The following is a 27273-nucleotide window of genomic DNA, read 5'->3' on the forward strand; positions in this document are numbered from 1 at the left end:
TCTAGACTTTTTGCTACCCTATGGACTATAGCCTGCCAGGCTCCTCTGTCCATGGGATTCTCCAGGCAAGGATACTGGAGTGGGTTGGGTTGCTGTGCCCTCCTTCAGGGGAGCTTCCTAACCTCGGGATCCAGCCAGTACCTCCTGCTTCTTCTGCATTGCAGATGGATTCGTTACCCTCTGAGCCACCTGGGGAGTGCTCAGATAGCTCTGGGGAGGTAGAAATAGAATCAAAGTATGATTAGTTTGTTTAACATTTAAACAAACATGACATTTCATCTGTGTCAAAAGTCATGAATTTAAGACTAGGACTTGTGAGGTCCAGGTAATAACTTAGTGCCTTAATTATAATTTTTGGCATTTAGCAGTTAAATAGAAGTTTTGCAGGTGACCTTTCTGGACACAGAAGTGGATGTAGAGATTATCAGAGAGTAGATTTGAATTTGAATTGATGCTATTATTTTGTTTTAAAGAAAGAATCTATTATGCAGTGCTAAAACACCAGAAGGAAGATAGTATGTTTGAATATCTTTTAATTGGTAGCTATATTTAAAAGATGCTAAATTATACAATAATGTCATAGTTGGCAGAAAATCATTTGGGTCTAAAAGACATCACTGACAATCTGGCTGCTTGATTTCATATAATTTCAGTGCTGGATCAGAGTGTATTTCATTTCAGATTTTAGTGTTGTTGAGAATATCTCCCTGTTGACACATCCTTAAGAGAGAATTAGACATAAAAAGTATAGTATAATTTGATATGCATTTTGAGAAATGTTTTTCTATAGTGTTAGCATTTTAAATGTTACTACTGCCTCATAACTACTATAATGTCCTAATATTTTAGCTGTATGCATATTTTTTAAAAAACCACAGTCTTTATTCACCACCAGCATTACTCTCTGAGGTTCCTCTTACAGTTATACCACAAGTGATAGGAAGAATGTGAAAGACATTTTAGCTGGCTTCTAGTTTAATGACAATTTTCTCCTAATATTTAGAGCTCCTCTTCAGTTTACACTCCTTTACAAATTTTAGTAGTTGTAATTTCTTGACAGTTTCTTGCAGTTTCTTGTTAAAGATCTGGATAAGGTACTTCTTGCACTCTGTTACATTTCATACAATCTGAGGAAATAAAAACTGTCAAGAGTTTGGACTTATGAATCTTTAAAAATGCTGTGCTGTCTTGGGAAATTGTGATTAGATGTTAATGTAAATCATTAAGCACACTGGAACAAAGTCAGTTTTCCCTTTTTATTTAGTCTACATGGGTAATGAACAGAAATACTTTACACGTTTTGTCTTCCCTTTCCTCTTGGGTTTTGGAATCTTATTTAGGAGACAGCATTTTGATTTAGGATGAAAGGAGAGAAGGCTATCTTTTTTCTGGGCTCACTGCTGTGATTGGTGCGTCATTAGCGACTGGCACACCTCTTTTAATGAGTGCTTTTGATGTCAGGAAAATGTCAGATGATTTCCTTAAAATTGAAAAATCTCCCCCTCGCACAAGAATGGGAGGAGTGTTTAGTGTTCATTTTGTTTTGTAATTTCCTTCAATTGTTTATATACGATACGTCATTTGTTTCCACCAGCGGTTCACGGCTGGGGCTGCTTGACAGAACACACACCTACTAAAACTTCAGTAGCACGCCTTCCTCTGGTGTCAGGTTAGCTCTGCTCCGCCTTTGGGACTTAGTTCCCAGAGGAGGAGCTTTGAAGTCGGTGGAAGCACTCACATGCAGCTCTGTTCCCTTTCTTTGAAACTGAACACTCAAAATAAGTAGCCTTAGCCAACCATTTTTTTTGAGTATATGTTCACATTTGCCTTGTGCCCCTAACCAGTCTCTGCAGCTATTTGGATAGCTTTTAATTATTTCCTTTTGGAGTATGTTATTCTTCTGTCACACCAGGAAGACCAGTACTGGATTAATATGACTTCATTTGGGCTTCAGACTGTTGGGAGCTCCTTTTAGGGTTTTCTATTCTGCTCCCTCCACCTTCCCTATATAGCAATTATATTACATCTACTGTTCCCTTACTGCTAGCAGATGACTGCATTTCTCAATTCGCTGGAATTTGAGATTCCTTTTGTGATTTAATTCATGGTTAGGTTTTTGGTGGCAGTTCTATGGGTGTTACGTTTACTGGATGTTATGGTTTATAAATATTAGATTAAATCTTTTAAGTATGTTTGTAAAATTCTTTACAGCTTCATCTAATTTTTGTCTACTAAATCTGCCAATTTCTAAGAAAGGTGTGATTATAGATTTGTTCAACTCTAGTGTTTGTATTATTGCATTATATATTTAGGAACTATGTTGTTAATATATTAGGAATCCTGACTTAGCTTCCTGATGTATTACTATGTTTCATGCAATGTCAGACACCATGGGTTATAAGATGCATCCAGGCTTCAGAGATACTAAAATGCAAAACAAATGTGCATCTTAGAATTTAAAAAGCAGGGTATTTATTTTATCAGCAGGAAACATTTGTTTTGCCCAAATTCTTATTAATTTCAATTATGTTCTGTCCACTGTTGACTTTACTATGCCTGCTTTCTTTTTAACAGCATTGCCTGATATCTATATTTTCTAGTCTTTCATTTTCATACTTTTGTTCTTATTTATTTTATAGTGAAGTGAAGTGAAATTCGCTCAGTTGTATCCGACTCTTTGCAACCCCATGGAATTCTGTAGGCCAGAATACTGGAGTCAGTAGCCTTTCCCTTCTCCAGGGGATCTTCCCAATCCAGGGATCAAACCCAGGTCTCCTGCATTGCAGGTGGATTCTTTACCAGCTGAGCCCCAAGGGAAGCCCTCCCCCCGCTTTTTTTTATTTTGTGGTTATTGACTGTAGACCTAGCTTTATACTTACTGTCTTTATGTTCTTGTAAGTCTTGCCAACCCACCTTAATTTGTTTCTATTTATCAAATAGTTATCCTTGAAATTTGATATACATATCCACCCATATTTTCTCCCAGCAGCACTTAGGGTTAATCATGATCTCTCCCCCCTCACCAGATAATTACAAAACTTCACCATGCTTTCACTGCTTTCTTGGTCACATATTGTACCTTCCCCCCAAATACATTCTTTGGATTACAATTTCTACTTTCTTGGAATTGTTGTTTTTATTTTGCTATGTCATCATACATTTTTTAGAAAGGATGTGTGAGAAATTTTCAAGACTACATATTTGAAAATACATTATTTGCTCTCTTTTAAGGTTTCATTGTCTTTTGGCATACTGTTGAAAATCTTTTTCATCTTTGGATAATAGTCACTTGTTTTATTCTCTATAAGCTTCTGGAATTTTTATCCTTATCCTTTGAATTCTGCAGTTTCATAATGTGGATTTCTTCCTCCACTCCCAATTCATACTATCCAGTGTTGAGTGACCCCTTTAAAACAGACATCTGTTTAGGTTCAGAAAATTTTTATGACTTTATGTATTTGACATTTATTGCTTTTGCTGTTTATTCTGTTAAGTCCTCTTAAACTTTCGCTTTTCATGCCACTTCCTGTCCTTAAGTGTTTTTTCCTGGCAAAATCCTTAGAATTATTTTCCAGCCCACTAATTTTATCTTTGAGTCCAGTTTGATTTTCTGCCTACATCTTAGTAAGCTTTTTATTTTAGATATTAGTTTTAGATTTATAGAAAAGTTATGAAGATAATATAAGGAGTTGCCCTATATCCCATGCAATTTCCCCTATTGTTAATGTCTTACCTTAGTAAGATTCAGTTGTCACAAGTAATTGAACAACACTGATACTTTTTCTTATTAACTAAAGATGATACTTTATTCGTAGTTGCTTAATTTTTATCTAATGTCCTTTTTCTGTCCCAGTGTCTGTCCAGAATACCACATTACATTCAGTCAGCCTATCTCATTAGACTTCTCTTGGCTGTGACAGTTCTTCAGTCTTTACTTGTTTTTGATAACAAGTTTTGAGGAGCACTGGTCAAGTATTTTGTAGAATGTCCTTCAGTTAGGATTTGTCTATTATTTTTCTTGTGATTATACTGGGGATATGTGTTTTGGGGAGGAGGATCGAAGAAGTAAATTTCCATTCTCATCACATCATGTCAAGGTATATCCTGTCAACATAACTGGTCCCTGGGTGTTGACCCTGATCACCTGCTGAGGTAGTGTTTGTCGGGAGTGTCACTGTGAAGTGACGCCTTTTCCCCTTTTCCATACTGGACATTTTGGAAGGAAGTCACGGTGCACAGCCTACACTCAAGGAGTAGTGAGCTATGCTCCATCTCCTCATCGGCAGAGTACATAATCTCTTTGCAGTTCTTCTGCACGGAAGATTTGTTTATTCTCCCCTACTTATTTATTTAATTTGCTAATATTTTTTCAAGGATTTTTGCATTTGTGTTCATGAGGTACACTGGCCTAGAGTTTTCTGGCAGTATCTGTGTGGTGTTAATATTAGGATAATGCTTACTTTATAGAATGGCTTAGGAAGTTTTCTGTTTCGATTTTCTCAGAGAAACTGTAGAGAATTGGTATTTATCCTTTGACTGGCTGGTAGAATTCACCAGTGAAATCATCTGGGACTTATGCTTTCTTTATAGAAGGTTTTTAATTATTGACTTAGTTTCTTTAATAGATGCAGGGCTTTTGAGGTTATCTGTTTCTTATTGTGTGTCTTCATAATTTATATTTTTCAAGAAATTTATTTCATTAAGTTATCAAATTATATGGGCATAGAGTTTGAAGTACAGACAACCTTTACAGTGGTGCAAAAGCAATACACATTCAGTAGTAACTGTACTTCGAATTGTGAATGTTGGTATGTCACACAATATCTTTATGGTACTGGGCAGCAGCAAGCCAGAGCTCCCAGTGAATCATGCAGTCGCAAGGGTAAACAGCCAGTAATGTTTACAAGCATTCTGCTGTCCATATAGCCATTCTGGTTCTGTTTTATTATTCTTGTCGTCATTGCTGTTCAGCTGCTAAGTCATGTCCAACCCTTTACGACCCCATGATGCATGTGATTTCTTCCCTACTAAACTGAAAGGTCACTGCGAAAAGGATTTGTGCCTTCTATCATTTTTGTCATTTATCTTTATGATTCCCAGCATTGCCTAACATATACCATTTTGGTAAGTATTATTAGTAAATAATTTATATTTATTCTGCTTCACTTGTGTCTTTATAAGTGGATCCTTCTAAATCAACTTCTGCATCATGTTGACTTATAAATATTTGTGTGGATTTTATTTAAATATGAGTAGAGGTCTTGAGCATATCTGTTTTAATCCTGCTGTTGGGATTAGTATTTATGAATATTTGGGAAATAACAAATAGTTTTAGAATTAATTAGAGGCTCCTCATTATATTGGTATGGATAAAGGTACCTGAATTTGCATAAATATTTCAAGGAGATAGAAGATATTTGGAAGTTATTTGCATGTGAAATAGCGTTTTGATTTCTGCGTCTAGAAGTTAAATAGCATGAATCATAATATGGAAGATGATTCATAGATCAAAAATAGGCATCAAATAAATCATTGTTCTGTCACAGTAAACCTAGAAGGAGAATAGTATGTATATGTCAAGTCTTAAAATCCATGTTACAATTTCACAAAGCAGTTTGATTTTATAAAGTATCTTTTTAATAGTATGTAACAGTCAGATTTGTGCCATTTCAAACAAGTAATATGTTAAGTGTGGAATCCTTGAGATTTATTGGAAAGACCATTTTTTTCTGTTTCAGAAAATTATAGAATTTTAGAGTTACAAATTTTACCTATACAGTTATTGTGTTTACAGTAAGTCACCCTTAGTATTTTCCAGTGATAGGGCATTCTTTCTCACAAGACATCCATCCCATTCTACTGTTGAATAGAACTTTATGGTTTAAGAAATTCTTCCTTGCTAAAATCTGCTTCTATTTTCTAAAGCTTCTATGTTACCTGTACTTTGAACCTATGTTGCTTGTGACTTCTGGCATTCTGGCCAATGCAGAAGTTAAGCAGTTATAAAAATAAGTTTTTTTTTAACAGTAACTCCCAAGTTGGGCATCCCACAGAATGGGATAGGGCATAGGTAGTAGGGCTATAGCTGTTCTTTATACGAGTCTCCTGAAAGCAGATGTTTTTTGTTTTTTTTTTCCTCTCTCTTTTTTTTTTCCATTTATTTTTATTAGTTGGAGGCTAATTACTTTACAACATTGCAGTGGTTTTTGTCATACATTGAAATGAATTAGCCATGGGTTTACATGTATTCCCCATCCCGGTCCCCCCTCCCACCTCCCTCTCCACCCTGTCCCTCTGGGTCTTCCCAGTGCACCAGGCCCGAGCACTTGTCTCATGCATCCAACCTGGGCTGGTGATCTGTTTCACCCTAGATAATATACATGTTTTGATGCTGTTCTCTTGAAACATCCCACCCTCACCTTCTCCCACAGAGTCCACAAGTCTGTTCTATACACCTGAGTCTCTTTTTCTGTTTTGCATATAGGGTCATCGTTACCATCTTTCTAAATTCCATATATATGTGTTAGTATACTATAATGGTCTTTATCTTTCTGGCTTTCTTCGCTCTGTATAATGGGCTCCAGTTTCATCCATCTCATTAGAACTGATTCAAATGAATTCTTTTTAATGGCTGAGTAATATTCCATGGTGTATATGTACCACAGCTTCCTCATCCATTCATCTGCTGATGGGCATCTAGGTTGCTTCCATGTCCTGGCTATGATAAACAGTGCTGTGATGAACATTGGGGTGCACGTGTCTCTTTCAGATCTGGTTTCCTCGGTGTGTATGCCCAGAAGTGGGATTGCTGGGTCATATAGCAGTTCTATTTCCAGCTTTTTAAGAAATCTCCACACTGTTTTCCATAGTGGCTGTACTAATTTGCATTCCCACCAACAGTGTAAGAGGGTTCCCTTTTCTCCACACCCTCTCCAGCATTTATTGCTTGTAGACTTTTGGATAGCAGCCATCCTGACTGGCGTGTAATGGTACCTCATTGTGATTTTGATTGGCATTTCTCTGAAAAGCAGATGTTTTTAAGTCAGACTGTGACATTGCTAAGCCTAAGCCATCACTATTATGTAGCATTACTCCTCCGCTTTAGTTTTCTTTAATTCAATATCATTCTATTTTAAATTTGGAAATCGTGATGAATCCTCTTAGTTTGAGAAAGCAAAAAGACATCTTTTTCTTACGTGTCTCACTAATGAGCTTCCATGAAATATGCCTACTCTGTTGAGAGATACCATTGGGAAAACAACCAGTGTACAGCCTTGAACTCATTGTAACTGCCACATGGTTTTCATTGGCTCCTTTATATGACATATGACTCTCAAGAGCAAATAATTTGCAGCTCTTTTCACATTGTGTAAGTGTTTTTATTTTTAATGAAATGTTGTGATTAATAGCCTTAGTGTAATGGCTGTTTCCCCATTGAGTGTAAATGCCTCATATGAATGTCTTTAATCTGAAGGAACAGTTGTTTTATTGGACTCTTGTTGTTTTTCTGTGCTTCTCAAGATTTTTTGATTGCTTTGTTTGAGATATCTACAGTGAGGGAAAATGAACCTCTCTATTTGAATTGTGAAGTAGGACCCAGTAGAGAAATTTTAAGGGTGAACACTGAGATACTTGAACATTCATATATACATTTTTATGGGAGTTTCAGAATGGGACAAGCACTTATGGCAGTTTTGATTGGCTTTCCAACAGCAGTTATAAAAATAATTTACCTCTTGGCCCACTGGTTTCATGGTGACATTACCTTATAGATAGTATCTGAAATGACAGGATGATTTCACTAAGTCATTTTATTTTATTTTATTTTTTTTTTGGCAAACCAGACTTAAAGTTTTTATTTATTCAATCACTGAACAAATATTTATTGAATGTGTAGTAGACATTAGTTCCTGCAAAGGAAACAAATGAATACAACAATTAATGTAAAAGTACATAAATGTTTCTTATAATGGTAAGAGCTTAGAAATATTTTTAATATAATGTTTTTTATTATAGTGGTACTTATTTGAAAGAGATAATTATTGTAAAAACTTCAGAGTACTTGGAAGTTATACTTCTGGCCATGCCAGAGTAGCTAGTACTGGACTGGCTTTCCTCATGTAAGCAGCTAGAAAATTGGACTAATTATATGAAATAAATGTTTCTAGACATCTGAAAATATGCAGGACAATAATCCCTAAGAGATGACACCCAGCTTTCTTCCTGGAAGCACTTTCCAGGCTGGAGTACAGGGTTAGGAAAGGGGAGCAGAGAGCTTAGCAGTCTCAGAGAGCTAAGGAGACCGAGATCAGAGTTTAGGGCGAGAATGACAGTGGACTTTGGGGGGCAGGCTGCTAGAGAGAAGAGAGATGTGCAAAGAAGCTCAGGAAAGCTGTACAAGGTTCCCCTCGAGTCTCTCACTAAACACGAAGCTGCACAAAACGGACCAAATTCTCCATGGTAGGCAAAGAATGCCTGCTGAGGAAAGAATAGTTACTAGGAATAAAACTACCATATGACCCAAGCAAGCCCACTACTGGGCACATACCCTGAGAAAACCATAATTGAAAAAGATACATGTACCCTGATGTTCATTGCAGCACTATGTATAGTAGCCAGGATGTGGAAACAAGCTAGATGTCCTCTCACAGGTGAATGGATAAAGAAATTGTGATGCATATAAACAATGGGATGTTACTCAGCCATAAAAAAGAATACATTTGAATCAGCTGTAGTGAGGTGGATGAACTAGAGCCTGTTATACAGAGTGAAGTGAGTCAGAAAGAGAAAAATATCATATATTAATGCATGTATATGGAATCTAGAAAACAGGACTGATGAATCTATTTGCAGGACCAGGAGTAGAGACTCAGACATAGAGAGCAGACTTTGGACACAGTGGGGGCAGGAGAGAGTAGGATGAGTTGAGAGAGTCGCATTGAAATATATACTTTACCATATGTAAAATAAACAGCTAGTGGGGAGTTGCTGTATAACCCAGGGAGCTCAGCCCCTCTGTGACAGCCTAGAGCGGTGGGATGGGGTAAGAGGTGAAAGGGAGGTTCACGAGGGAGGGAACACATGTATACCTATGTCTGATTCATCTTGATGTATGTTAGAAACTAACAAAACTTTGTAAAGCAATTACCCTCCAATTAAAAATAATAAATTTAAAGAAATAGCCACTGGAAAGCTGAAAAATTACTAGAGTATACACAGAGGTGAGAAATGTTCACATTCTATTCAACCGAGTAGAGAGAGACCCCATAAAACATTCCAGGCACTCAGCAGATACTATAAAAATGCTGTATTTTAAGAATAGGGCACATACAGCTCTAAATTCAAGGCCACTGTAGAACCATACTAAAAGCTTAGAACACACCTTGATAGGAACAAGTTGGGTTAACTGCCTGCCAGAACAAAATTCAACACTACTTAAGAAAATGACAAAATTTAAACAAGCAGCAGGTAGCATACGCAGTGTCTGACATATAATCAAAATTAGTAGACATGCCAAAAAGAAAATGTGAACCACAATTTGGAGAAAAGTCAATTGTTAGAAAACAAACCCAGAAATGGAAAACATGGTGAAATTAGCAGACAAAAAATTTAAAGCAGCTGTTATAAATGTATTCAGAGATATAAAGGAAAACATGAACATAGTGAGGGAACAAATGGTAGTTCAGTAAAGAAATGGAAATGTATAAAAGAACTAAATGAAAATTCTGTGGAAAAATATGACATCTGCAATAACCCTTGAGGAGCAGAAGTTTGCCAGAATTAAGGAAAAGCAGTGATGCTTACAAGTATAAATTTATCTTTTCGACTGTCTTGTTGAACTATGCGTAAAGGCTGACATAAGTTAATACCAATATAATCACTATTAATGTAACTCTACACAGATTTCAACCTGCCAATTCAGGAGACACAGGTCTGATCCCTAGATTGGGAAGATCCTGTTTTCCATTAAACTTTTTGTGCAAATATCCTGTTTTTCATTCATCTTTTGAGGGTAAAGTTTTTTAACTGCTGAGCTTTAGTATAGAATAGTTAGGTAGCCATGTGTTTTGTAACTGTTGCTGAGAACTCGCCAGGTAGCAGTATTTGTTAGTCCTCTCTGCTTCAGTTTATCCAGAGAACCATCTGGATAAATCTTCAGATCTTCACTTCACATCTTCACTTCGATCTCCTGCAGAGTGATATTAAGCCTGCCTGGTTGCCAACCTACTGGAACTTGTTGAGCCAGGGAGATAGGCAGTTCCAAACTTTTTAGTATGTGGTCGTAATCCTTCTGACGGTCTCCTGTGAGCCCAGAGCCTCTTTGATTTGGTTTCTCCCGAATGTAAAGCTCCATTTTTATGGATGAGTTGGAGATTTTATAGCGCCTGAGGCCTCTGCCCCCTGCACCACCACTGTCTTCTGAAGTACTGCCAGTTCCTCAAGGTCAGTTGGTTTGAGTCTTATCAGTCTGTCCCTCTGGAGGCATTTAGATTGACTTTGCTCCATTAATTAATTTACTTCTCTCTCTGTTTTTGGTTTTTTGGTGGTTCTTTTTTTTTTTTTTTTTTTTCATATATTTTGGGTTGGGATTGCACATATCTCTGAGTTTTATCCAAAGTGGAGTTTGTGTGTCTGTTTCTTGTCCTATTTGTTGTTGTTGTTTTTTAATAAAGTGGTAGACCCAAAAATATATTCAACTCTCTGTCCTGAAACTGAAGCCAAAATAACCATCTTCTGTCAACTTTTCAAATTTACAAACCTTTGGCTCAGCATTTTCACTTTTAGGAATTTATCTTACAGAAATGTTTATACATGTGCACAAAGATATGTGTACGGGAAAGTTTACAGAAACACTATCTATAGGAGCCTTAAATAATTAATTAACCAACTAAATGCAAACAACATAAAGAAATGAATAAAATTGTGATACATTTGTATTATAGAGTAATATGCAGCAATTGAGAATAATGAGACCTGTTTATTATACTGATCGGAAGCTCTTAAAGACATATTATAACATAGGGCAGTTTGGAAAGTAACATGGTTGGTATAATTTCATTCTCATACTTTTGTGTACATGTAAGTGTATTATTAAAACGGTTGGAAGAACATGGACCAAAATAACGGTGGTATTTTGGAGATAATGCAAAGTGAAACTTTGATTCTTAAGATACTTTGTATATTTATGTATTATATAAGTAACTTTTATAACAAGCTTATTCATTTTTATTTTTAAATAAAAGTATGAAATAGATTACCTACTGAAGTAGTTGAACCGTGACTGGAGGTTTTCAGACAGGGGCTCTTGTAAAGGCTCTCTCTGCTCAACAGTGTCTCAGGGATCACTTGGGTATCATTTAGCTCAGGATTGCCCAAATGAGATCACTGTTTGGGGAAAAGGGATTTCATGATCAAATAAGAATCAGAAATGCTAGGTTAACAAACTGAACAGGTTTCTTCCCTACAAAATTGCTGAGTCTTTAACATGTGATAAGCATGACCAATCTCCACAATCTTTCAAATATGATTATTTTCTTTTTCTATGGCATACTTGTTGACACTCCCCCAAAGAAATGTTTCTGGAACTGTACTTTCATTCACATTGCTGTTATGTTTAGAGCAGTAAGCACCATGTAAAGTGGACTCAGTTCTGAACACTGAATTCTGAATAATGCTGTGAATGTTCGGGAAATACAAATTAAGTCATTCCTTTACATATGAAAATGCAGGGCTGGCAAAACAGACATTTTCCCCAATACTTTCTTAACTTTGGAAGGAGGTTCAGAAGATTTTTAAAGAAGCTCTAAACCTAACCTATTTTCAGAGAAAGATTATGAAAAACGAACAAGTTTTTAAAACATTTTGAAAATTACAAATGAAATTTCCAAAGAAAACTTAAATGTGCCTGCTGCTGATAGTTTGCTTGACTGGTATAAGTTGGTGTCAGATTAAAATAACTGCATCCACTTAACTGAGAGCAACATGCCCAGCACTGAATTTAATGATCTCTACCTGGAAACAGTTTTAAGTGCATAAATCTATAAGTAAAGCTCATAATTACAATCTACTAAAAGTGATGCTTTGTCAAGGTCTAGTGTATCATTAAACTGGAGCCAACAACCATAGTGGAACTTGGGTTTTCTTCCTCTTAATATGGTGTATTACACTGATTTCTGGATATTAAACTAGTCTGCAATTCCTGTGATAAATTCTACTTGATCATGATTTATAATCCTCTTACTATGTTCCCAAAAATGGATTGCTAATATTTTGTGTCTATGATGATGAGGGATGTTGCTTTGTAGTTTTCTTTTCATGTGGTATCTTGTCTGGCTTTTATATCAGAGTAATACTAGCTTCACAGAATGAGTTGAAAGTGCTTCTATTTCTGAAAGAGTGGTGAAGGATAAGTACCAAATCTTCTTTTAAATATTTGATAGCATTCACCAGCAAAATCATCTGGACTTGGGCTTTTCTCTGTGGGAAGATTATTATTTACTAATTAAATTTCTCTATTTGTTACATAATTCTATCCAGATTTTGTGTTTCCTCTTGAGTAGCTTTGGTAATTACTGTCTTCCTGGGAACTTTTTTACTTCCTTTAAGTTGTCTAATCTATTGACATAAATTTGTTCATAATCTCTCTCTTTAGTCCCTCAGTCGTGTCCGACTCTGTGACCCCATGGGCAATATGTAGCCAACCAGGCACCTCTCCCTATAGAATTCTCCAGGCAAGAATACAGGAGTTGGGAGCCGTTCCCTTCTCCAGGGGGTCTTCCCGACCCAGGAATTGAACCTGGGTCTCCTGCATTGCAGGCAGATTCTTTACTATCTGAGCCACCAGGGAAGCCACATATTCCCTTGTGATTTTTATTACCTGTATGGTTGGTAGCATTATTCCATCTTTGATTTTTTTATTTTGGTAACTTACATCACACAAGACAGATGGGTCATGGTGAAGAGTTCTGACAAAACATGGTCTGCTGGAGAAGAGAATGGCAAACTGCTTCAGCATTCTTGCCTTGAGAACCTCATCAACAGTGCAAAGGGGCAGAAAGATACGACACTGAAAGATGAACCCCCCCTCCACCCCCAGGTTGGTAGGTGTCCGGTGTGCTAACTAGAGAAGAGCAGAGAAATAGTTCCAGAAGGAATGAAGAGGCTTGGCGTCCATGGCGCTGCCAAGTTATGGATGTGTCTGGTGGTAAAATTAAAGTACAATGCTGTAAAGAATAATATTACATAGGAACCTAGAATGTTAGGTCCGTTAATCAGTGTAAATTGGAGGTGGTGAAATAGAAGATGGCATGAGTGAAAATTGACATTTTAGGAATCAGTGAACAGGAGTAGGTGAATTTAATTCGGATGACCACTATATCTACTACTGTGGGCAAGAATCCCTTACCTCATAGTAACAAGACAGTCCGAAATGCAGTACTTGGGTGCAGTCTCAAAAACGACAGAATGATCTCTGTTCGTTTCCAGTGCAAACCATTCAGTATCACAGTAATCCAAGTCTATGCCCCAACCACTAATGCCAAAGAAGCTCAAGTTGAATGGTTCTACAAAGACCTACAAGATCTTCTAAACTAACAGCAAAAAAAAGATGTCCTTTTCATCATAAGGGACTGGAATGAAAAAGTAGGAAGTCAGGAGATACCTGGAGTAACACGCAAGTTTGGCTTGGAGTACAAAATGAAGCAGGACAGAGGCTAACAGGAGAGTTTTGCCAAGAGAACGCACTGGCCATAGCAAACCCTCTTCCAATAACACAAAAGATGACTCTACACATGGACGTGACCAGATGATCAATACCGAAATCAGGTTGATTATATTCTCTGCAGCCAAAGATGGAGAAGCTCTGTATAATCAGCAAAAACAAGACCGGGAGCTGACTGTGGCTCAGATCATGAACTCCTTGTTTCAAAATTTAGACTTAAACTGAAAAAAGTAGAGAAAAATCACTAGACCAATCAGGTGTGACCTAAACACGATTATACAGTGGAAGTGACAAATAGATTTAAGGGATTAGATTTGGTAGACAGAGTGCCTGAAGAACTATGGACAGAGGTTCATGACATTGTACAGGAGGTAGTGATCAAAATCATCCCCAAGGAAAAGAAATGCAAGAAGGCGGCAAAACTGGTTGAAGAGGGCTTACAAATAGCTGAGAAAAGAAGAAGCTAAAGGCAAAGGAGAAAAGGAAAGATACACCCATTTGAATGCAGAGTTCCAAAGAATAGCAAGGAGAGATAAGAAAGCCTTCCTCAGTGATCAATGCAAAGAAATAGAGGAAAATAATAGAATGGGAAAGACTAGAGATCTCTTCAAGAAAATTAGAGATACCAAGGGTACATTTCATGTAGGATGGGCTCAATAAAGGACAGAAATGGTATGGACCTAACAGAAGCAGAAGATACTAAGAAGAGGTGGCAAGCATACACAGAAGAACTGTGTACAAAAGTCTTAATGACTTGGACAACCATGATGGTGTGGTCACTCACCTAGAGCCAAACATCCTGGAGTGTAAGGCCAGTGGGTCTTAAGAAGCATTACTACAAACAAAGTTAGTGGAGGTGATAGCATTTCAGCTGAGCTATTTCAAATTCTAAAAGATTATGCTGTTAAAGTGATGCACTCGGTATGCCAACAAATTTGGAAAACTCAGCAGTGACCACAGTCTTCATTCCAATCCCAAAGAAGTGCAATGCCAAAGAATGTTCAAACTATGGCAGAGTTGCACTCATTTCACATGCTAGCAAGGTAATGCTCAAAATCCTTCAAGCTAAGCTTCAACAGTATGTGAATTGAGAACTTCTAGATGTACGGGCCAGATTTAGAAAAGGCAGAGGAACCAGAGATCAAACTGCCAGCATCAGTTGGATTATCATTAAAAAAGCAAGGAAATTCCAGAAAAACATCTGCTTCATTGACTATGCTAAAGCTTTTGACTCTGTGGATCACAACAGACTGTGGAATTTTCTTAAAGAGTTGGGAATACCAAACCACCTTACCTGCCTCCTGAGAAGCCTGTATGCAAGTCAAGAAACAGCAGTTAGAACTGGACCTACCTAGAATAACAAACTGGTTCAAAATTGAGAAAGGAGAACATCAAGGCTATTTATTATCACCCTACTTATTTAACTTATATGCAGAGTATATTATGTGAAATGCTGAGCTGGATGAATCACAAGCTGGTATCAAGACTACTGAGAAAAATATCAGTAACCTTAAGACATGCAGATGACACCACGCTTACAGCAGAAAGTGGAGAGGAAATAAAAGCCTCTTGATGAGGGTGAAAGAGGAGAGTGTAAAAACTGGCTTAAAACTCAGCATTCAAAAAACTAAGATCATGGCATCTGGTCTTATCACTTCATGGCAAATAGATGGGGAAAAATGGAAACAGTGACAGACTTATTTTCTTGGGCTCCAAAATCACTGTGGACGGTGACTAGCAGCCATAAAATTAAAAGATGCTTGCTCTTGGAAGAAAAGCTGTGACAAACCTAAACAGTGCATTAAAAAGCAGAGGCATCACTTTGCCGACAAAAGGTCTATAGAGTCAAGTCAAACTATGGTTTTCCCGGTAGTCATGTACAGATTTGAGAGTTGGACCATAAAGAAAGCTGAGCACTGAAGAATTGATGCTTTTGAGCTGTAGTGTTGGAGAAGACTCTTATCCTTTGGACAGCAGGGAGAACAGACTAGTCCATCCCAAAGGAAATCAGTCCTGAATATTCATTGGAAGGACTGATGCTGAAGCTGAAGCTCCAATACTTTGGCCACCTGATGGGAAGAGCCAACTCACTGGAAAAGACCTTGGTGCTGGGAAAGATCGAGGGCAGGAGGAGAAGGAAGCGACAGAGGATGAGATGGTTGAATGGCATCACTGACTCAATGGACGTGAGTTTGAGCAAGCTCCGGGAGCTGGTGATGGACAGGGAAGCCTGGCATGCTGCAGTCTATGGGTGCAAAGAGTCAGATACCACTAAACAACTGAACAACAACAACATCTTCCCTTAATTTATTAGCCTCGTATTTTTAAAGAATGTGAATAAAATTAAAATTTTCCATTTGTACCGAGGTATAATTGACAAATTGGCTTCCCTGAGAGCTCAGTTGGTAAAGAATCCACCTGCAGTGAAGGAGAACCCAGTTTGATTCCTAAGTCGGGAAGATCTGCTGGAGAAGGAATAGGCTGCCCACTCCATTATTCTTGGGCTTCCCTTGTGGCTCAGCTGGTAAAGAGTCCACCTGCAATGTGGGAAACCTGGGTTCAATCCCTAGGTTGGAAAGATCCCCTGGAGAAGAGAAAGGCTACCCACTCCAGTATTCTGGCCTGGAGAATTCCATGAACAGTCCATGGGGTCACAAAGAGTCGGACACGACTGAGTGATTTTCACTTCACTTCAGTTAACAAATAAATGGTAATATATTTGAAGTGTGCAATATAATCGTCTGATACACATACACTGTGAAAACATTCCAACAGTTAAGTTAGTTAACACATCCTTTACCTCATATGGTTACGTTTTTGGGTGTAAAAATGCTTAAGATCTGCACTCTTCAGTAAGGTGAAAACTTAGATAATTCACATGAGACTTTTCTTCTGATAAAGACATCTTAATTTCCTCTAAGCACTGCTTCAACTGCATGTCTTCATTTTTAATATGTTGTATTTTCATTTCATTCAGTTAAAAAGGGTTAAAATTTTTATTTCTTTTGGTTTCTTCTTTGACTCATGGATTGCTTGATTTCCAAATATTTGAGATTTTCCCCGATTTCTTTGGATTCATATATTTGGGGGCTTTATTGTTGTATGTACATGCATTTGTAGTTGTTATTTTCAAAAACGAAATATGTAAGTCAGTGATAACACTGCTCTCAAAAACTGATAACAATTAGAAAAAGTTAAAAAGAATATAGAGGACTTAAACAATCCTCTCAGTCAACTTGGCCTAGCTAACATTATAGACTCTCCACCCAATGACTACAGATACAGATTCTTTTTGAGCACATATGGGACAGTTTTCAGGATAATCCATATGTTGGGACACACAACAAGTTTCAGTATCTTTTTAAAGACCGCAACCATAAAAAGCACAGCAGGTGTTAGATACCACAGCAGGTCTATTCTTTGTCTAAAGTTTGCTTTCCCTTGCTATAAAAGTGGTAAATCTCACAAGCGCAGTGATTTTCTCTTGTAATACCTAGTGCATATGCAGGCATTCGTCCTGGGCCTTTGCATTGCCTCCATGGGATTTGGGGGCAGGGGGGAACTGACGAAAAGAAGCAGGAGCCTGTGATCACCACCATTACCCTGAATGGCATGACCAGGGCTAAAAACTCCTATTGACTAAATCCGGAGGTCTCTTAAGCTAAAAACTATGGTTGGTTTTAATTTTAACACTCCACCACTTCCTATTCCTAGGAAGGGTGATTTAGCCCTTTTAAATGTAGTCTCCATATATAATACAGAGATATGATAGTACCAATTTCATAAAGTTGTAAAGACTAAATGAGTCCACATAAAGAATCCTGATAGCTCAGACAGTAAAGAATCCACCTGCAGTGTAGGAGACCTGGGTTCGATCTCTGGGTGGGGAAGATCCTCTGGAGAAGGGAAAGGCAACCCACTCCAGTATTCTTACCTGGAGAATTCCATGGACAGAGGAGCTTGAAGGGATACAGTCCGTGGGGTGGCAAAGAGTCAGACATGACTGAGTGACTAACTTTCATACAAAGAGCCAGAGTGCCATATAGAAAGTCCTCAATAAATGGTAGCTGTAGGGAGATTTTACATTGGTCTTCCTCTGTCCTTTTCCTTGGAGTATTTATTCTCACTGGCATATTCATTTAGACTGCCTCAGTTTAAAAGATTCTTTCATAGTTCACAGACATTTTCAGGAGGTTGTTTTCCTACTATCTCATTGAAATGAGGTCCAGAATTTTCGTATTTTCCTGTCTGCCGCCTTCTTCTAACTTCCCTGTTAAAGTTATGACACATTTCTAATTAATTCCTTCATTTGAAAATTGTGAGATTAAAATTAAAATTATGAGATTAAATGTGTACTCCAAGGTGAAGGATATTTTAGATGTATATTAGGAATGGACTTCTAAAATCAGAAGTGTCCTGTAACAGAAGGGACATACAGACAAGCATTTGAACAGCAGAGCTCTGATTTGCCACTGTTTCATCTGTCCCATTGAGTCCCTGAAGTCTGCTAGCAGTTGTAATCTGTTACTTGGTAGTGAGGACTGTACCAAACAGATGCAACAATTTGTATTTTGTGTAAACACAAATCAATATGTATTGTATTTGTGTGGCTTTGAGACTTGTGATTCATGATATTATACTGTTGTAATTAAATGAATTGATAAGATGGCAAATGAACTGTAATTTAGTGAATTGAGGAAGGTTATCAAACTTCCCTGGGTATTGCCAACCACAGAGAGCAGACTTTGATGTTAGATTTCACTTGAAGATGTGACTTTTGAACTCCTGCAGAGCTAGAGGCACGTACAGCTCTGCAGTGAGGTCACGATAGTCTGGGGCCCAAGGTAAGGTAACTAGGCTCAGCCATACTACACACATTATTCAATATTTGATACAGTGGGAAAAAATACTGAGGTTTTTTTTTTTATCACATATAAGACTTAAACATGCAAAATTTGACAGATGTTGCATGCGGCTTTTAGAACTAAAGAAAATGACTTGGGCACTGATGTGTGCTTCTGTGAGATGTTCTGTTCTCAGCTGTCACCCTCTGTCCCTCACCCACAGCCATCATAGTGACCAGAAAGTCTGCTTGCTCTGCAGTGCTGTGTCTTGACTAGTGCCCATTAGTTTTCAGTAGTTACCCCTGGCCTGCATGTTAGCCTTCAGTTTAATGGCCTTTTTTATGTTCATTCATTTTATTTTATTTCCCATCGTGGTTTTGTTTATTTCTTTTTTGTTTTTTTTTCTGTTCTCTTTTTTAAAACCGTCGTGGTTTGCCCTTCATATTCCCCAATATTTGCACATGACAAGATGTTGCCATCCCAACATTACCTCCCACTTCACTGACCAGTGCCACTACTGACCATCTAGCACCAGCCACAACTGGACCACTGCCTTCAGCTCCACGGGATGTCGTGGCCTCCCTGGTCTCCACCCGCTTCATCAAACTGACATGGCGGACACCTGCGTCAGACCCTCATGGGGACAACCTTACCTACTCTGTCTTCTACACCAAGGAGGGGATTGCGAGGTAAGTGCCTGTGTGTCCAGAGCCGGGTGGGTGCATCTTGTCCTCCCAAGACCAGTTGTGCCTGCCCTGACTCTCTGCTGTGCAGAATCTGTACCAGCTTTCAGTCCAAAAAATGTGATCACGGAGATACGTCGTCTCTAGTTGTAGGTCACGAAAAGTAAATCCCTAAACAGACGAAGGTCCTGGTATTCTTTCCTGTCTTTCTCGGATGACTTGGGGAGAGGGTAAATAAAGGTATTTAAGTAGAAATATTAAAATGTAACCAAGAATACCCTTTTTAATATGATTCAGTCAAGTACAACCTATAGGCTATGTCTTACTTAGAGCTTTCAGATTCTAGAAATTAAGGGAGTTATATCTGCCTGCACCTGTAAGGTGTGGGCTGCTGAGCTCAAGGGGTCTGCTTAATGACACAAGATTACTGAGTTACCCGTTTTCCTAAAACAATATTTTCATTACATTCCTCTCCATCCCCACTTCTTTCAGGAACTCACATTGCCTCTCCATTGCTTTTGGAAATTTTCCAGAATCACCAGGCTACTTCACTACACAGTCTACCTTTATTTTATCTATGCAACCTTATTTTCCTTTAACCCTAGTTAACTTACTTTCTAATGAAACCAATCTCATTCCTGTCACCCTGCAGCCTTTTTTCCCCCATTTTCTCTTTGGTCACTTCCCTCTTTCCCGTTTCTCAACTACCACTGTAAAATTCAGTTAATCTTTCTTGGCTCAGATTAAGCCCGATGGAGCCCTCATAAATCTTCCTCTACTTTTTCAGCACATGTAGCTTTTCTCTTATATATATATATATATTTGTGCCACTGATACTGGCACTTAGTTATGATAACACATGATCTGATACTGCCATAGTTGTTACTCTTCTGTTATTTTATGTGTGTTTATGTTGTTTTCCCAATCAGTTACACACTCTTTGGGAGGTCCCATGCCATGTGCTGACTGTGTGTTCTTAACATTGCTAAGTAGATCCCTTCGTTGTGCTGTTACTTCACACCAAAATAAGAAAGCTAAAATACCTGTTTGGGTTAAGGCAGTTAAGCTTGTATTTCTACTAGGGTGCTTACATTTGATATATATTGTATTTAATACCAAACTGGCAAGTTCAGAAGGTATAGGTACTTTAAGTCAAGTCAAGTCAGTGCCCCTTGGTTTAAGATTCTTGAGACATCTGAGTGAGTGACATAATTTGAGTCAGATGGATTGCACTGCTCACAGGGTAATGGAAGGTTCATCTGAACACTGCAGTGGATGTTTTGCAGCTAAAAGATAAGGAAACATACTACTAGTCACAGAAAGGCAAGATGTTACTACCCATCTTGAAATGTTTCCAGTAGACTTTCAAATCCCATTGCAAAGTCCATGGGGTTCCACAGAAGGACAGAAGCTTTTAGTAATTCCTCAGAAGCAATCTTACATGCATCACAGGGTCTTTGCTTCTAGTAGAAGGTCTTGTTGTTCCTTCAAGCAGGACTGCGTTTCCTTTGCAAACAACTGTCTGGCTTCTTGTCCATCATCCTCAGAAGGTCTCTTCTCGGGTCTTCCATGACTACCTGCCCAACATAGCCTCTTGGTTACTGTCACACACTGGGGCACTTGCTGGCTTGTTCCCAAGCCAGTTGTTAAATTTTCAGGAAATTTTGCAAATCCAAGGACATGACCCGGTAGCTTGAAGTTGGGCATGGGGGAGTATTTACAGTGACACGGGCTACAAACCAGAGCCAGTTGTTAAACATTTACCGGAACATCACTGTAACATACCACCATGTTTTGTTTTTTAGCTTTTTTTTTTTTCCAGAACACTTAACACTCAGAAATGTTCTCTTTTTATTAACGCATTCATTGCATTTGTCTTGTTCAGTAGAGGGTCACCATCACCTAGAACAGAGCCTGGCTTATCAGTAGCACTAAATAAATATTTGTTAAGTGAGTAATTTTATACAGTGGAGAAATAATAATTATTCAAGAAATAATGTTGATAATTAACCCCCATTTAGTAGAAGGAATAAAAGTTATATCTCTGTCTTGTGTATGACAATGTTATAAATGTATCAAAACATATTTTTTAAAACTTGTTAAGTATATTAGAAAAAAGTATAGAAACCATTTTTATCAATTGGCAGGAGCAGGAGGACAAGGCAAGTATCAATATACATAAAGAGGATCCAATTTGTGTGTCTGTTGTTGAAAAGATGGAGAAGTAAGAAACCTCTGGCCTAGAGTTTTGGATCAGAATTAGTAAGAGATTATAATAAAGTGGAAGGAAGTTTGGAGCCAAGTGTTAAAATGCAAGTAAGAATCTGGACATGATCAATTAAGAAGGGACCATTTCAGACTCTTGAGCAAGCATGTACATGGTTTTATTAAAGAGCTTTTATTAGCAGCTCTTGACAGGTTCTACACAAGATTAGAGAGGAAGAGTGGTGAAGTCAGGGAGACAGATCAGCAGTAGTTGGGTTGATCTAAACATGTGGTGGGGCTTCTTTCCTGGTGGGAAGTCAGTAAAGAATCTGCCTACAATGCATGAAACCCAGATTCGATCCCTGGGTTGGGAAGATCCCCTGGAAAAGGGAATGGCAACCCACCCTAGTATTACTGCCTGGAGAATTCCACGGACAGAGGAGCCTGGTGGGTTACAGTCCATGGGGTCGTGAAGAATTAGATAACTGAGCAAGTAAACACACACACAAGCATGTGGTGGGCCCCGATGAAGATGAGAGCAGTGGCTTGGAACAGTAAATCTGGGGAGTATTTCAGAGAAAGATTCTTGGAAACTGTAGTAATAATGTTTGCTATCTCATTACTTTAAGATCATGATTTCTGAATAGAAGCAGTGAAGGAATAGAAATAACACTGAGTTGGAGACTAGATTCCCATTATTTGTTTTATAAACAAAATTTATTTAATCTTTATAAGTTTACATTTTCTCATCTAAAAATTGAAGATAATGTATTATTTTCATAGACTTAACAACCTTTCGATGTGAGGATATATGCCACTGCCTGCATTTACAAATTCCCCTACTTCTTGCATCTGATAATTCAACCATGAGGGGGCACTGTGTGCCTTGGTAATGAGCTGTATGATTCTGTTGGGTACTCTAGCTTCTTGAAATTTTAAGGGCCCTTCCTCTGCCATTTTACCTGTGAGATATTCCCTTTTGTTTTCAATGCCATTCAACACCAGTATTTTCTATTAGCTACTAAGTGGAAAGTACAGAGTAGGTTATTCCAGAAATTAATAGTGCTTAGAATTGGGCTTCCCTCATGACTCAGCTGGTAAAGAATCCGCCTGCAACACGGAAGACCTGGGTTTAATCCCTGGGTTGGGAAGATCCCCTGAAGAAAGGAAGGGCTACCCACTCCAGCATTCTGGCCTGGAGAATTCCATGGACTGTATAGTTCTTGGCATTGCAAAGAGTTGGACAAGATTGAGCAACTTTCACTTTCAGAATTGGATAAGGGCTTCCCAAAGTGGCGCTAGCGGTAAAGAACTGACCTGCCAGTGCAGGAGACATAAGAGACGCAGGTTCAATCCCTGGGTCGGGAAGATCCCCTGGAGGAGGGCAGGGCAACCCACTCCAGTATTCTTGCCGGGAGAATCCCCATGGACAGAGGAGCCTGGTAGGCCACAGTCCATAGAGCGCATAGAGTCTGACATGACTGAAGTGACTTAGCATGCAGCCTTACATATCTGTTAGTCTGCTCCAGGATCAATCAAACTATACCCTGGGCCAAATCAAACTTGTTTTTATGGCCCAAGACCTAAGGATAAATTTTACATTTTTCAAGTGGTTACACTTTAATAGGTTATATAAATAACTACAGTTGACCCTTGAACAACATAGGTTTGAACTGCACTTTTCCACTTACATGTGGATTTTTCTCAGTAAATTTGTAGTACACTACTTCAGGATCCACAGTTGTTGAATCTCCAGATACAGAACTGTGGATAGGGAGGGCCAGCTTAACTCCGGAGATGGTCGGTAATATTTTTCATTTTGTGTCTTGGCCTATAGATACTTACTGTCAAGCCTTTTAAGAAGTTCATCACCCTGGGCTCATTCTTTCATTTAATACATGAAGAAACTGAAGCCCAGAAAGAATTAGTGACTTTGCAAGCCAGCAGTATTGCCAAAACTAGAATTGGAGCTACTAAGTTCTGACCTAGCACTGTCTTGGTACAAAGTGGACCTTTTTCTTTCTCTTTTGACTCTTAGCTAAGACATTATAACTTAACTCCCATTGTAACCTCACACATTTATGAAAATTGTCCTTCACAACTCACCCCAAATCTTCCCTGAAGTCAAAGTTTTATTTCCAGACAGACTTGGTTCTGTGACCTCAGATCAGTCTACTGTTAGAAGTTTTTTCAAGTGTTAGATGTTTCATCTTAGGGAATCATACCTACTATTGATTTTTTTCTTATCATAATGCTTCTGTAGAAATTTGTCCTAGGTTTTTTCCCCCTTTTACATTATTGTTGTTTAGCTGCTAAGTTGTTTGTATTCAACTCTTTTGTGATCCAATGGACTGCAGTCCGTCAGGCTCTTCTGTCCATGGAATTTCCCAGACGAGAATACTGGAGTGGGTTGCCATTTCCTTCTCCAGATCTTCCCAACCCGGGGATCAAACCCTCATTTCCTGCATTGATAGGTGAATTCTTTACCACTGAGCCACCAGGGAAGCCCCCCGTTTACATAGGCACAAACAAAAAGATAAAGATGATATCATTACTGGAGACAATTTACACATCATAAGGCAAATTTCCATTCATTCATTCTGCATACACTTGTGATGCTGCTCAGGGTATGAGCCTTCTGCTAGTGCTTCTGTAGTCTGTGAACGTGAATGAAACACTCTCTCACTTCAGTTTAAAACAGTGCCCCTTTCACTGTCTTTCTCGGAAAGGTCTTGTTTAAACTTTGATGCACAGTTAGCAGAACAAAGTAATCTGTGCTCTGGCATTGAGCTTTTAGTTTAGTGAAGTGTCACATACCATGCTTCATTTTAGACAGCAGTCATTTGTGATTGGATTAAATGTCAAAAACCTCACACCACAGGAAATCAGTTGATACTCTCCTAAATCTTATGATTTAGAGGTTTAGCTGAAGAGAAAATATCTATAGATATGTGAAGAGTCTCTGAGCAGTAACTTTTGTTACCATGATATTTTGCAATGGACCTGACTGTAGTAGACAAGCAGCCTCTATAAATATGATGTGGGTGGGTACTATTTGTTTGTTTTAATTAAAATAAGGTAGTTTAAAGAACCATAGAAAATTATTGAAAAACACTTGAATCTCTGAAATGCAGATATTCACTTACAATCAGACAAATTGGCATATGGTTATGTAGAACTTAACAAATTTTAATCAGTTTGTTTAACCATTTGTTTAAACAAATTTCAGGGAAAATTATCAATATTTTAAAGTAAGAATTTAATTCAATAGACTTTTAGGTAATTTCAAATAATTTCTCCCACAAAGTAGTTTTGGGCCCTTTTATTACTCTCTTAAGATAGACACCAGAGAAGGCAATGGCATCCCACTCCAGTACTCTTGCGTGGAAAATCCCATGGACAGAGGAGCCTGGTAGGCTGCAGTCCATGGGGTTGCGAAGAGTCGGACATGACTGAGCGACTTCACTTTCACTTTTCACTTTCATGCGTTGGAGAAGGAAATGGCAACCCACTCCAGTGTTCTTGCCTGGAGAATCCCATGACGGGGGAGCCTGGTAGGCTGCCGTCTATGGGGTCGCACAGAATCGGACACAACTGAAGCGACTTAGCAGCAGCAAGATAGACACAGATCTTTCTTCACATAATCAGTAATTCTTACCAAAAAAAAAAAACAGCTATTTGTCTAAAGTATTTTCTTTCATAGTATCCGTTGAAAGCAAATACAGTCTTTGTTATAGTGAGTACAGTACACTGAGCATAATTATTGTAGACACATAGACCCCAAAAATAGAGCCTGGAAGCCACCTGTTTTAAAGAACCTGTTAACTACCTTTATATTTTCATCTCATAACACCAGACCACTAGCCATTTGTACCATTTGTGATAAGATTTGTTAACTATTTCAGTTCAGTTTGAAAATAATTTTTTAAAAAGTAAGAAATAAGATTGTAAAAATCAGAGTAGTTATTAGCTTATTTTATAGATTGCTGCTGCTGCTGCTAAGTCGCTTCAGTCGTGTCCAACTCTGTGCGACCCCATAGACGGCAGCCTACCAGGCTCCCCCGTCTCTGGAATTCTCCAGGCAAGAACACTGGAGTGGGTTGCCATTTCCTTCTCCAATGCATGAAAGTAAAAAGTGAAAGTGAAGTCGCTCAGTTGTGTCCAACTGTTCGCGACCCCATGGACTGCAGCCTACCAGGCTCCTCCATCCATGGGATTTTCCATGCAAGAGTACTGGAGTGGGGTGCCATTGCCTTCTCTGTATTTTATAGATTAGAGTCATTTAAATTTTTAATGTTTTGTTCCCAGTTTTAAGTGATAATCTCTAATTTCCCTTTTATTATTATCCAAAAGATACACAACATTCTTTGATATTTTCTGTGAAAATTGCATCATACCTATAATCACCTTCTGTTTATTTCCCTAAACATAACCCCTTTAAAAAAAAAAAATCAATGATTCTTAAAGTGTACAAAATTGGTGACTAGCTACCCCATTTGAGATGGTACTGAGAAGACTCTTGAAAGGAAGTTGTGATTATGACCAACGATATCAGTGATGTTTAAGCAAGAACATCAGTGACTTCTCAGACATGTGTGACATTGCTCTTAACCAGTGTCCATATTCATGCACCGTTCCACCCCCAAAACCTTCCTTTTTTGAGAGTTAATTTGACTTAAATTTATTAAGATTTTGATGTAGTGTGGTGTCTATAGATACTGCAATGAAAATGAAACTGCACATTCTAGAAATTTCCATAATCAATGTTATTTCTTTCCAAATCCCTGTTTATCCAAAGGGAACGTGTTGAGAATACCAGTCGCCCAGGAGAAATGCAGGTGACCATTCAAAACCTAATGCCAGCCACAGTGTACATCTTTAGAGTTATGGCTCAAAATAAGCATGGCTCTGGAGAGAGTTCAGCTCCACTACGGGTAGAAACACAACCTGAGGGTAAGTCTCCCACCTGTCTGTCAGCCCCACCTGTAGCAAGACCTGTATGAAGGGCTATCTTATGTATAGCTTGGCATACCATAGTTGTGCAGGAGATAACAGTGCCTCACTTTTAGGGATCTTAGTGAATTAGTTACAGGAGATCAAGTTAATTGCATCAAACAGCAGCAAATAGTGTATGACAATATAATTCTGCGGGAAGACACCCAGATTTTACTGATTCTTTGGACCCAGTTCAGATGCCATTCTAAAATCTTCCTCTGATCTTATCTAATATTGTTTTCTGCAGTCCTAAGTTACATTATGTGTTATTTAAGTTGCAAGATGTATTATTGTACATCTTCCTTGAATTATGGTTATGAATATATCTCATTAATTTTATGGCAAAGACAGAGTATTTGTTGTCCTTTTATTTCCCACCATGTCTAATGCAGTACCTCACACAGGAAGTAGGTATTTAATAGTTATTATCAGTGGAATTGCCGTGGTCTTCATACATACCATACTCTTCGAAATCTCTTCAAGGCTTTACCTTGGACCTGTTGTCTTTTGTGCTAAATAATGATACTTCCAGTTACATTTCTTAAGATTTTTCCAGCTGAAATTAGTGTCAAGGTGATTTACCTCATAAATGTCTTCTATGTCTTGAATTTTGTTTTTTAAACTATAGGTCAGAAGTTATAAGAAGCAGTCAAATTTAGAATTAATGCTTTTCTCATGAAGCTTTCTTCTACACTGTACTTTCTTTTAACACAAGCCATTGTTTTTCTTGGGAGCCTTCTCCAGTTTTCTTTTCCTATTAACTACACTAGTGTTTCTGTGTTAACAAATTTGCAGTAACAAAAATTTTACTGTAGCTGAGGGGGGC

General features: G+C 38.2%; 1 protein-coding gene across 9 annotated transcripts in view; it reads left to right on the forward strand.

Moving 5' to 3' along the window:
* The window catches only part of NEO1 (neogenin 1), a 216935-nt gene that overhangs the window by 132292 nt on the left and 57370 nt on the right, over window positions 1-27273 (forward strand). For 6 of the 9 annotated variants that reach the window (XM_070468796.1, XM_070468803.1, XM_070468805.1 and 3 more), the window contains exons 8-9: window positions 19034-19253; window positions 26251-26405. In XM_070468796.1, the coding sequence (XP_070324897.1) occupies window positions 19034-19253; window positions 26251-26405 (375 nt within the window). The remainder of the gene's footprint in view (window positions 1-19033; window positions 19254-26250; window positions 26406-27273) is intronic. The other 3 variants (XM_070468800.1, XM_070468804.1, XM_070468802.1) reach the window with 1 other exon arrangement.

This window comes from Odocoileus virginianus, chromosome 6, assembly GCF_023699985.2.
Source record: "Odocoileus virginianus isolate 20LAN1187 ecotype Illinois chromosome 6, Ovbor_1.2, whole genome shotgun sequence".
Classification (NCBI taxonomy): domain Eukaryota; kingdom Metazoa; phylum Chordata; class Mammalia; order Artiodactyla; family Cervidae; genus Odocoileus; species Odocoileus virginianus.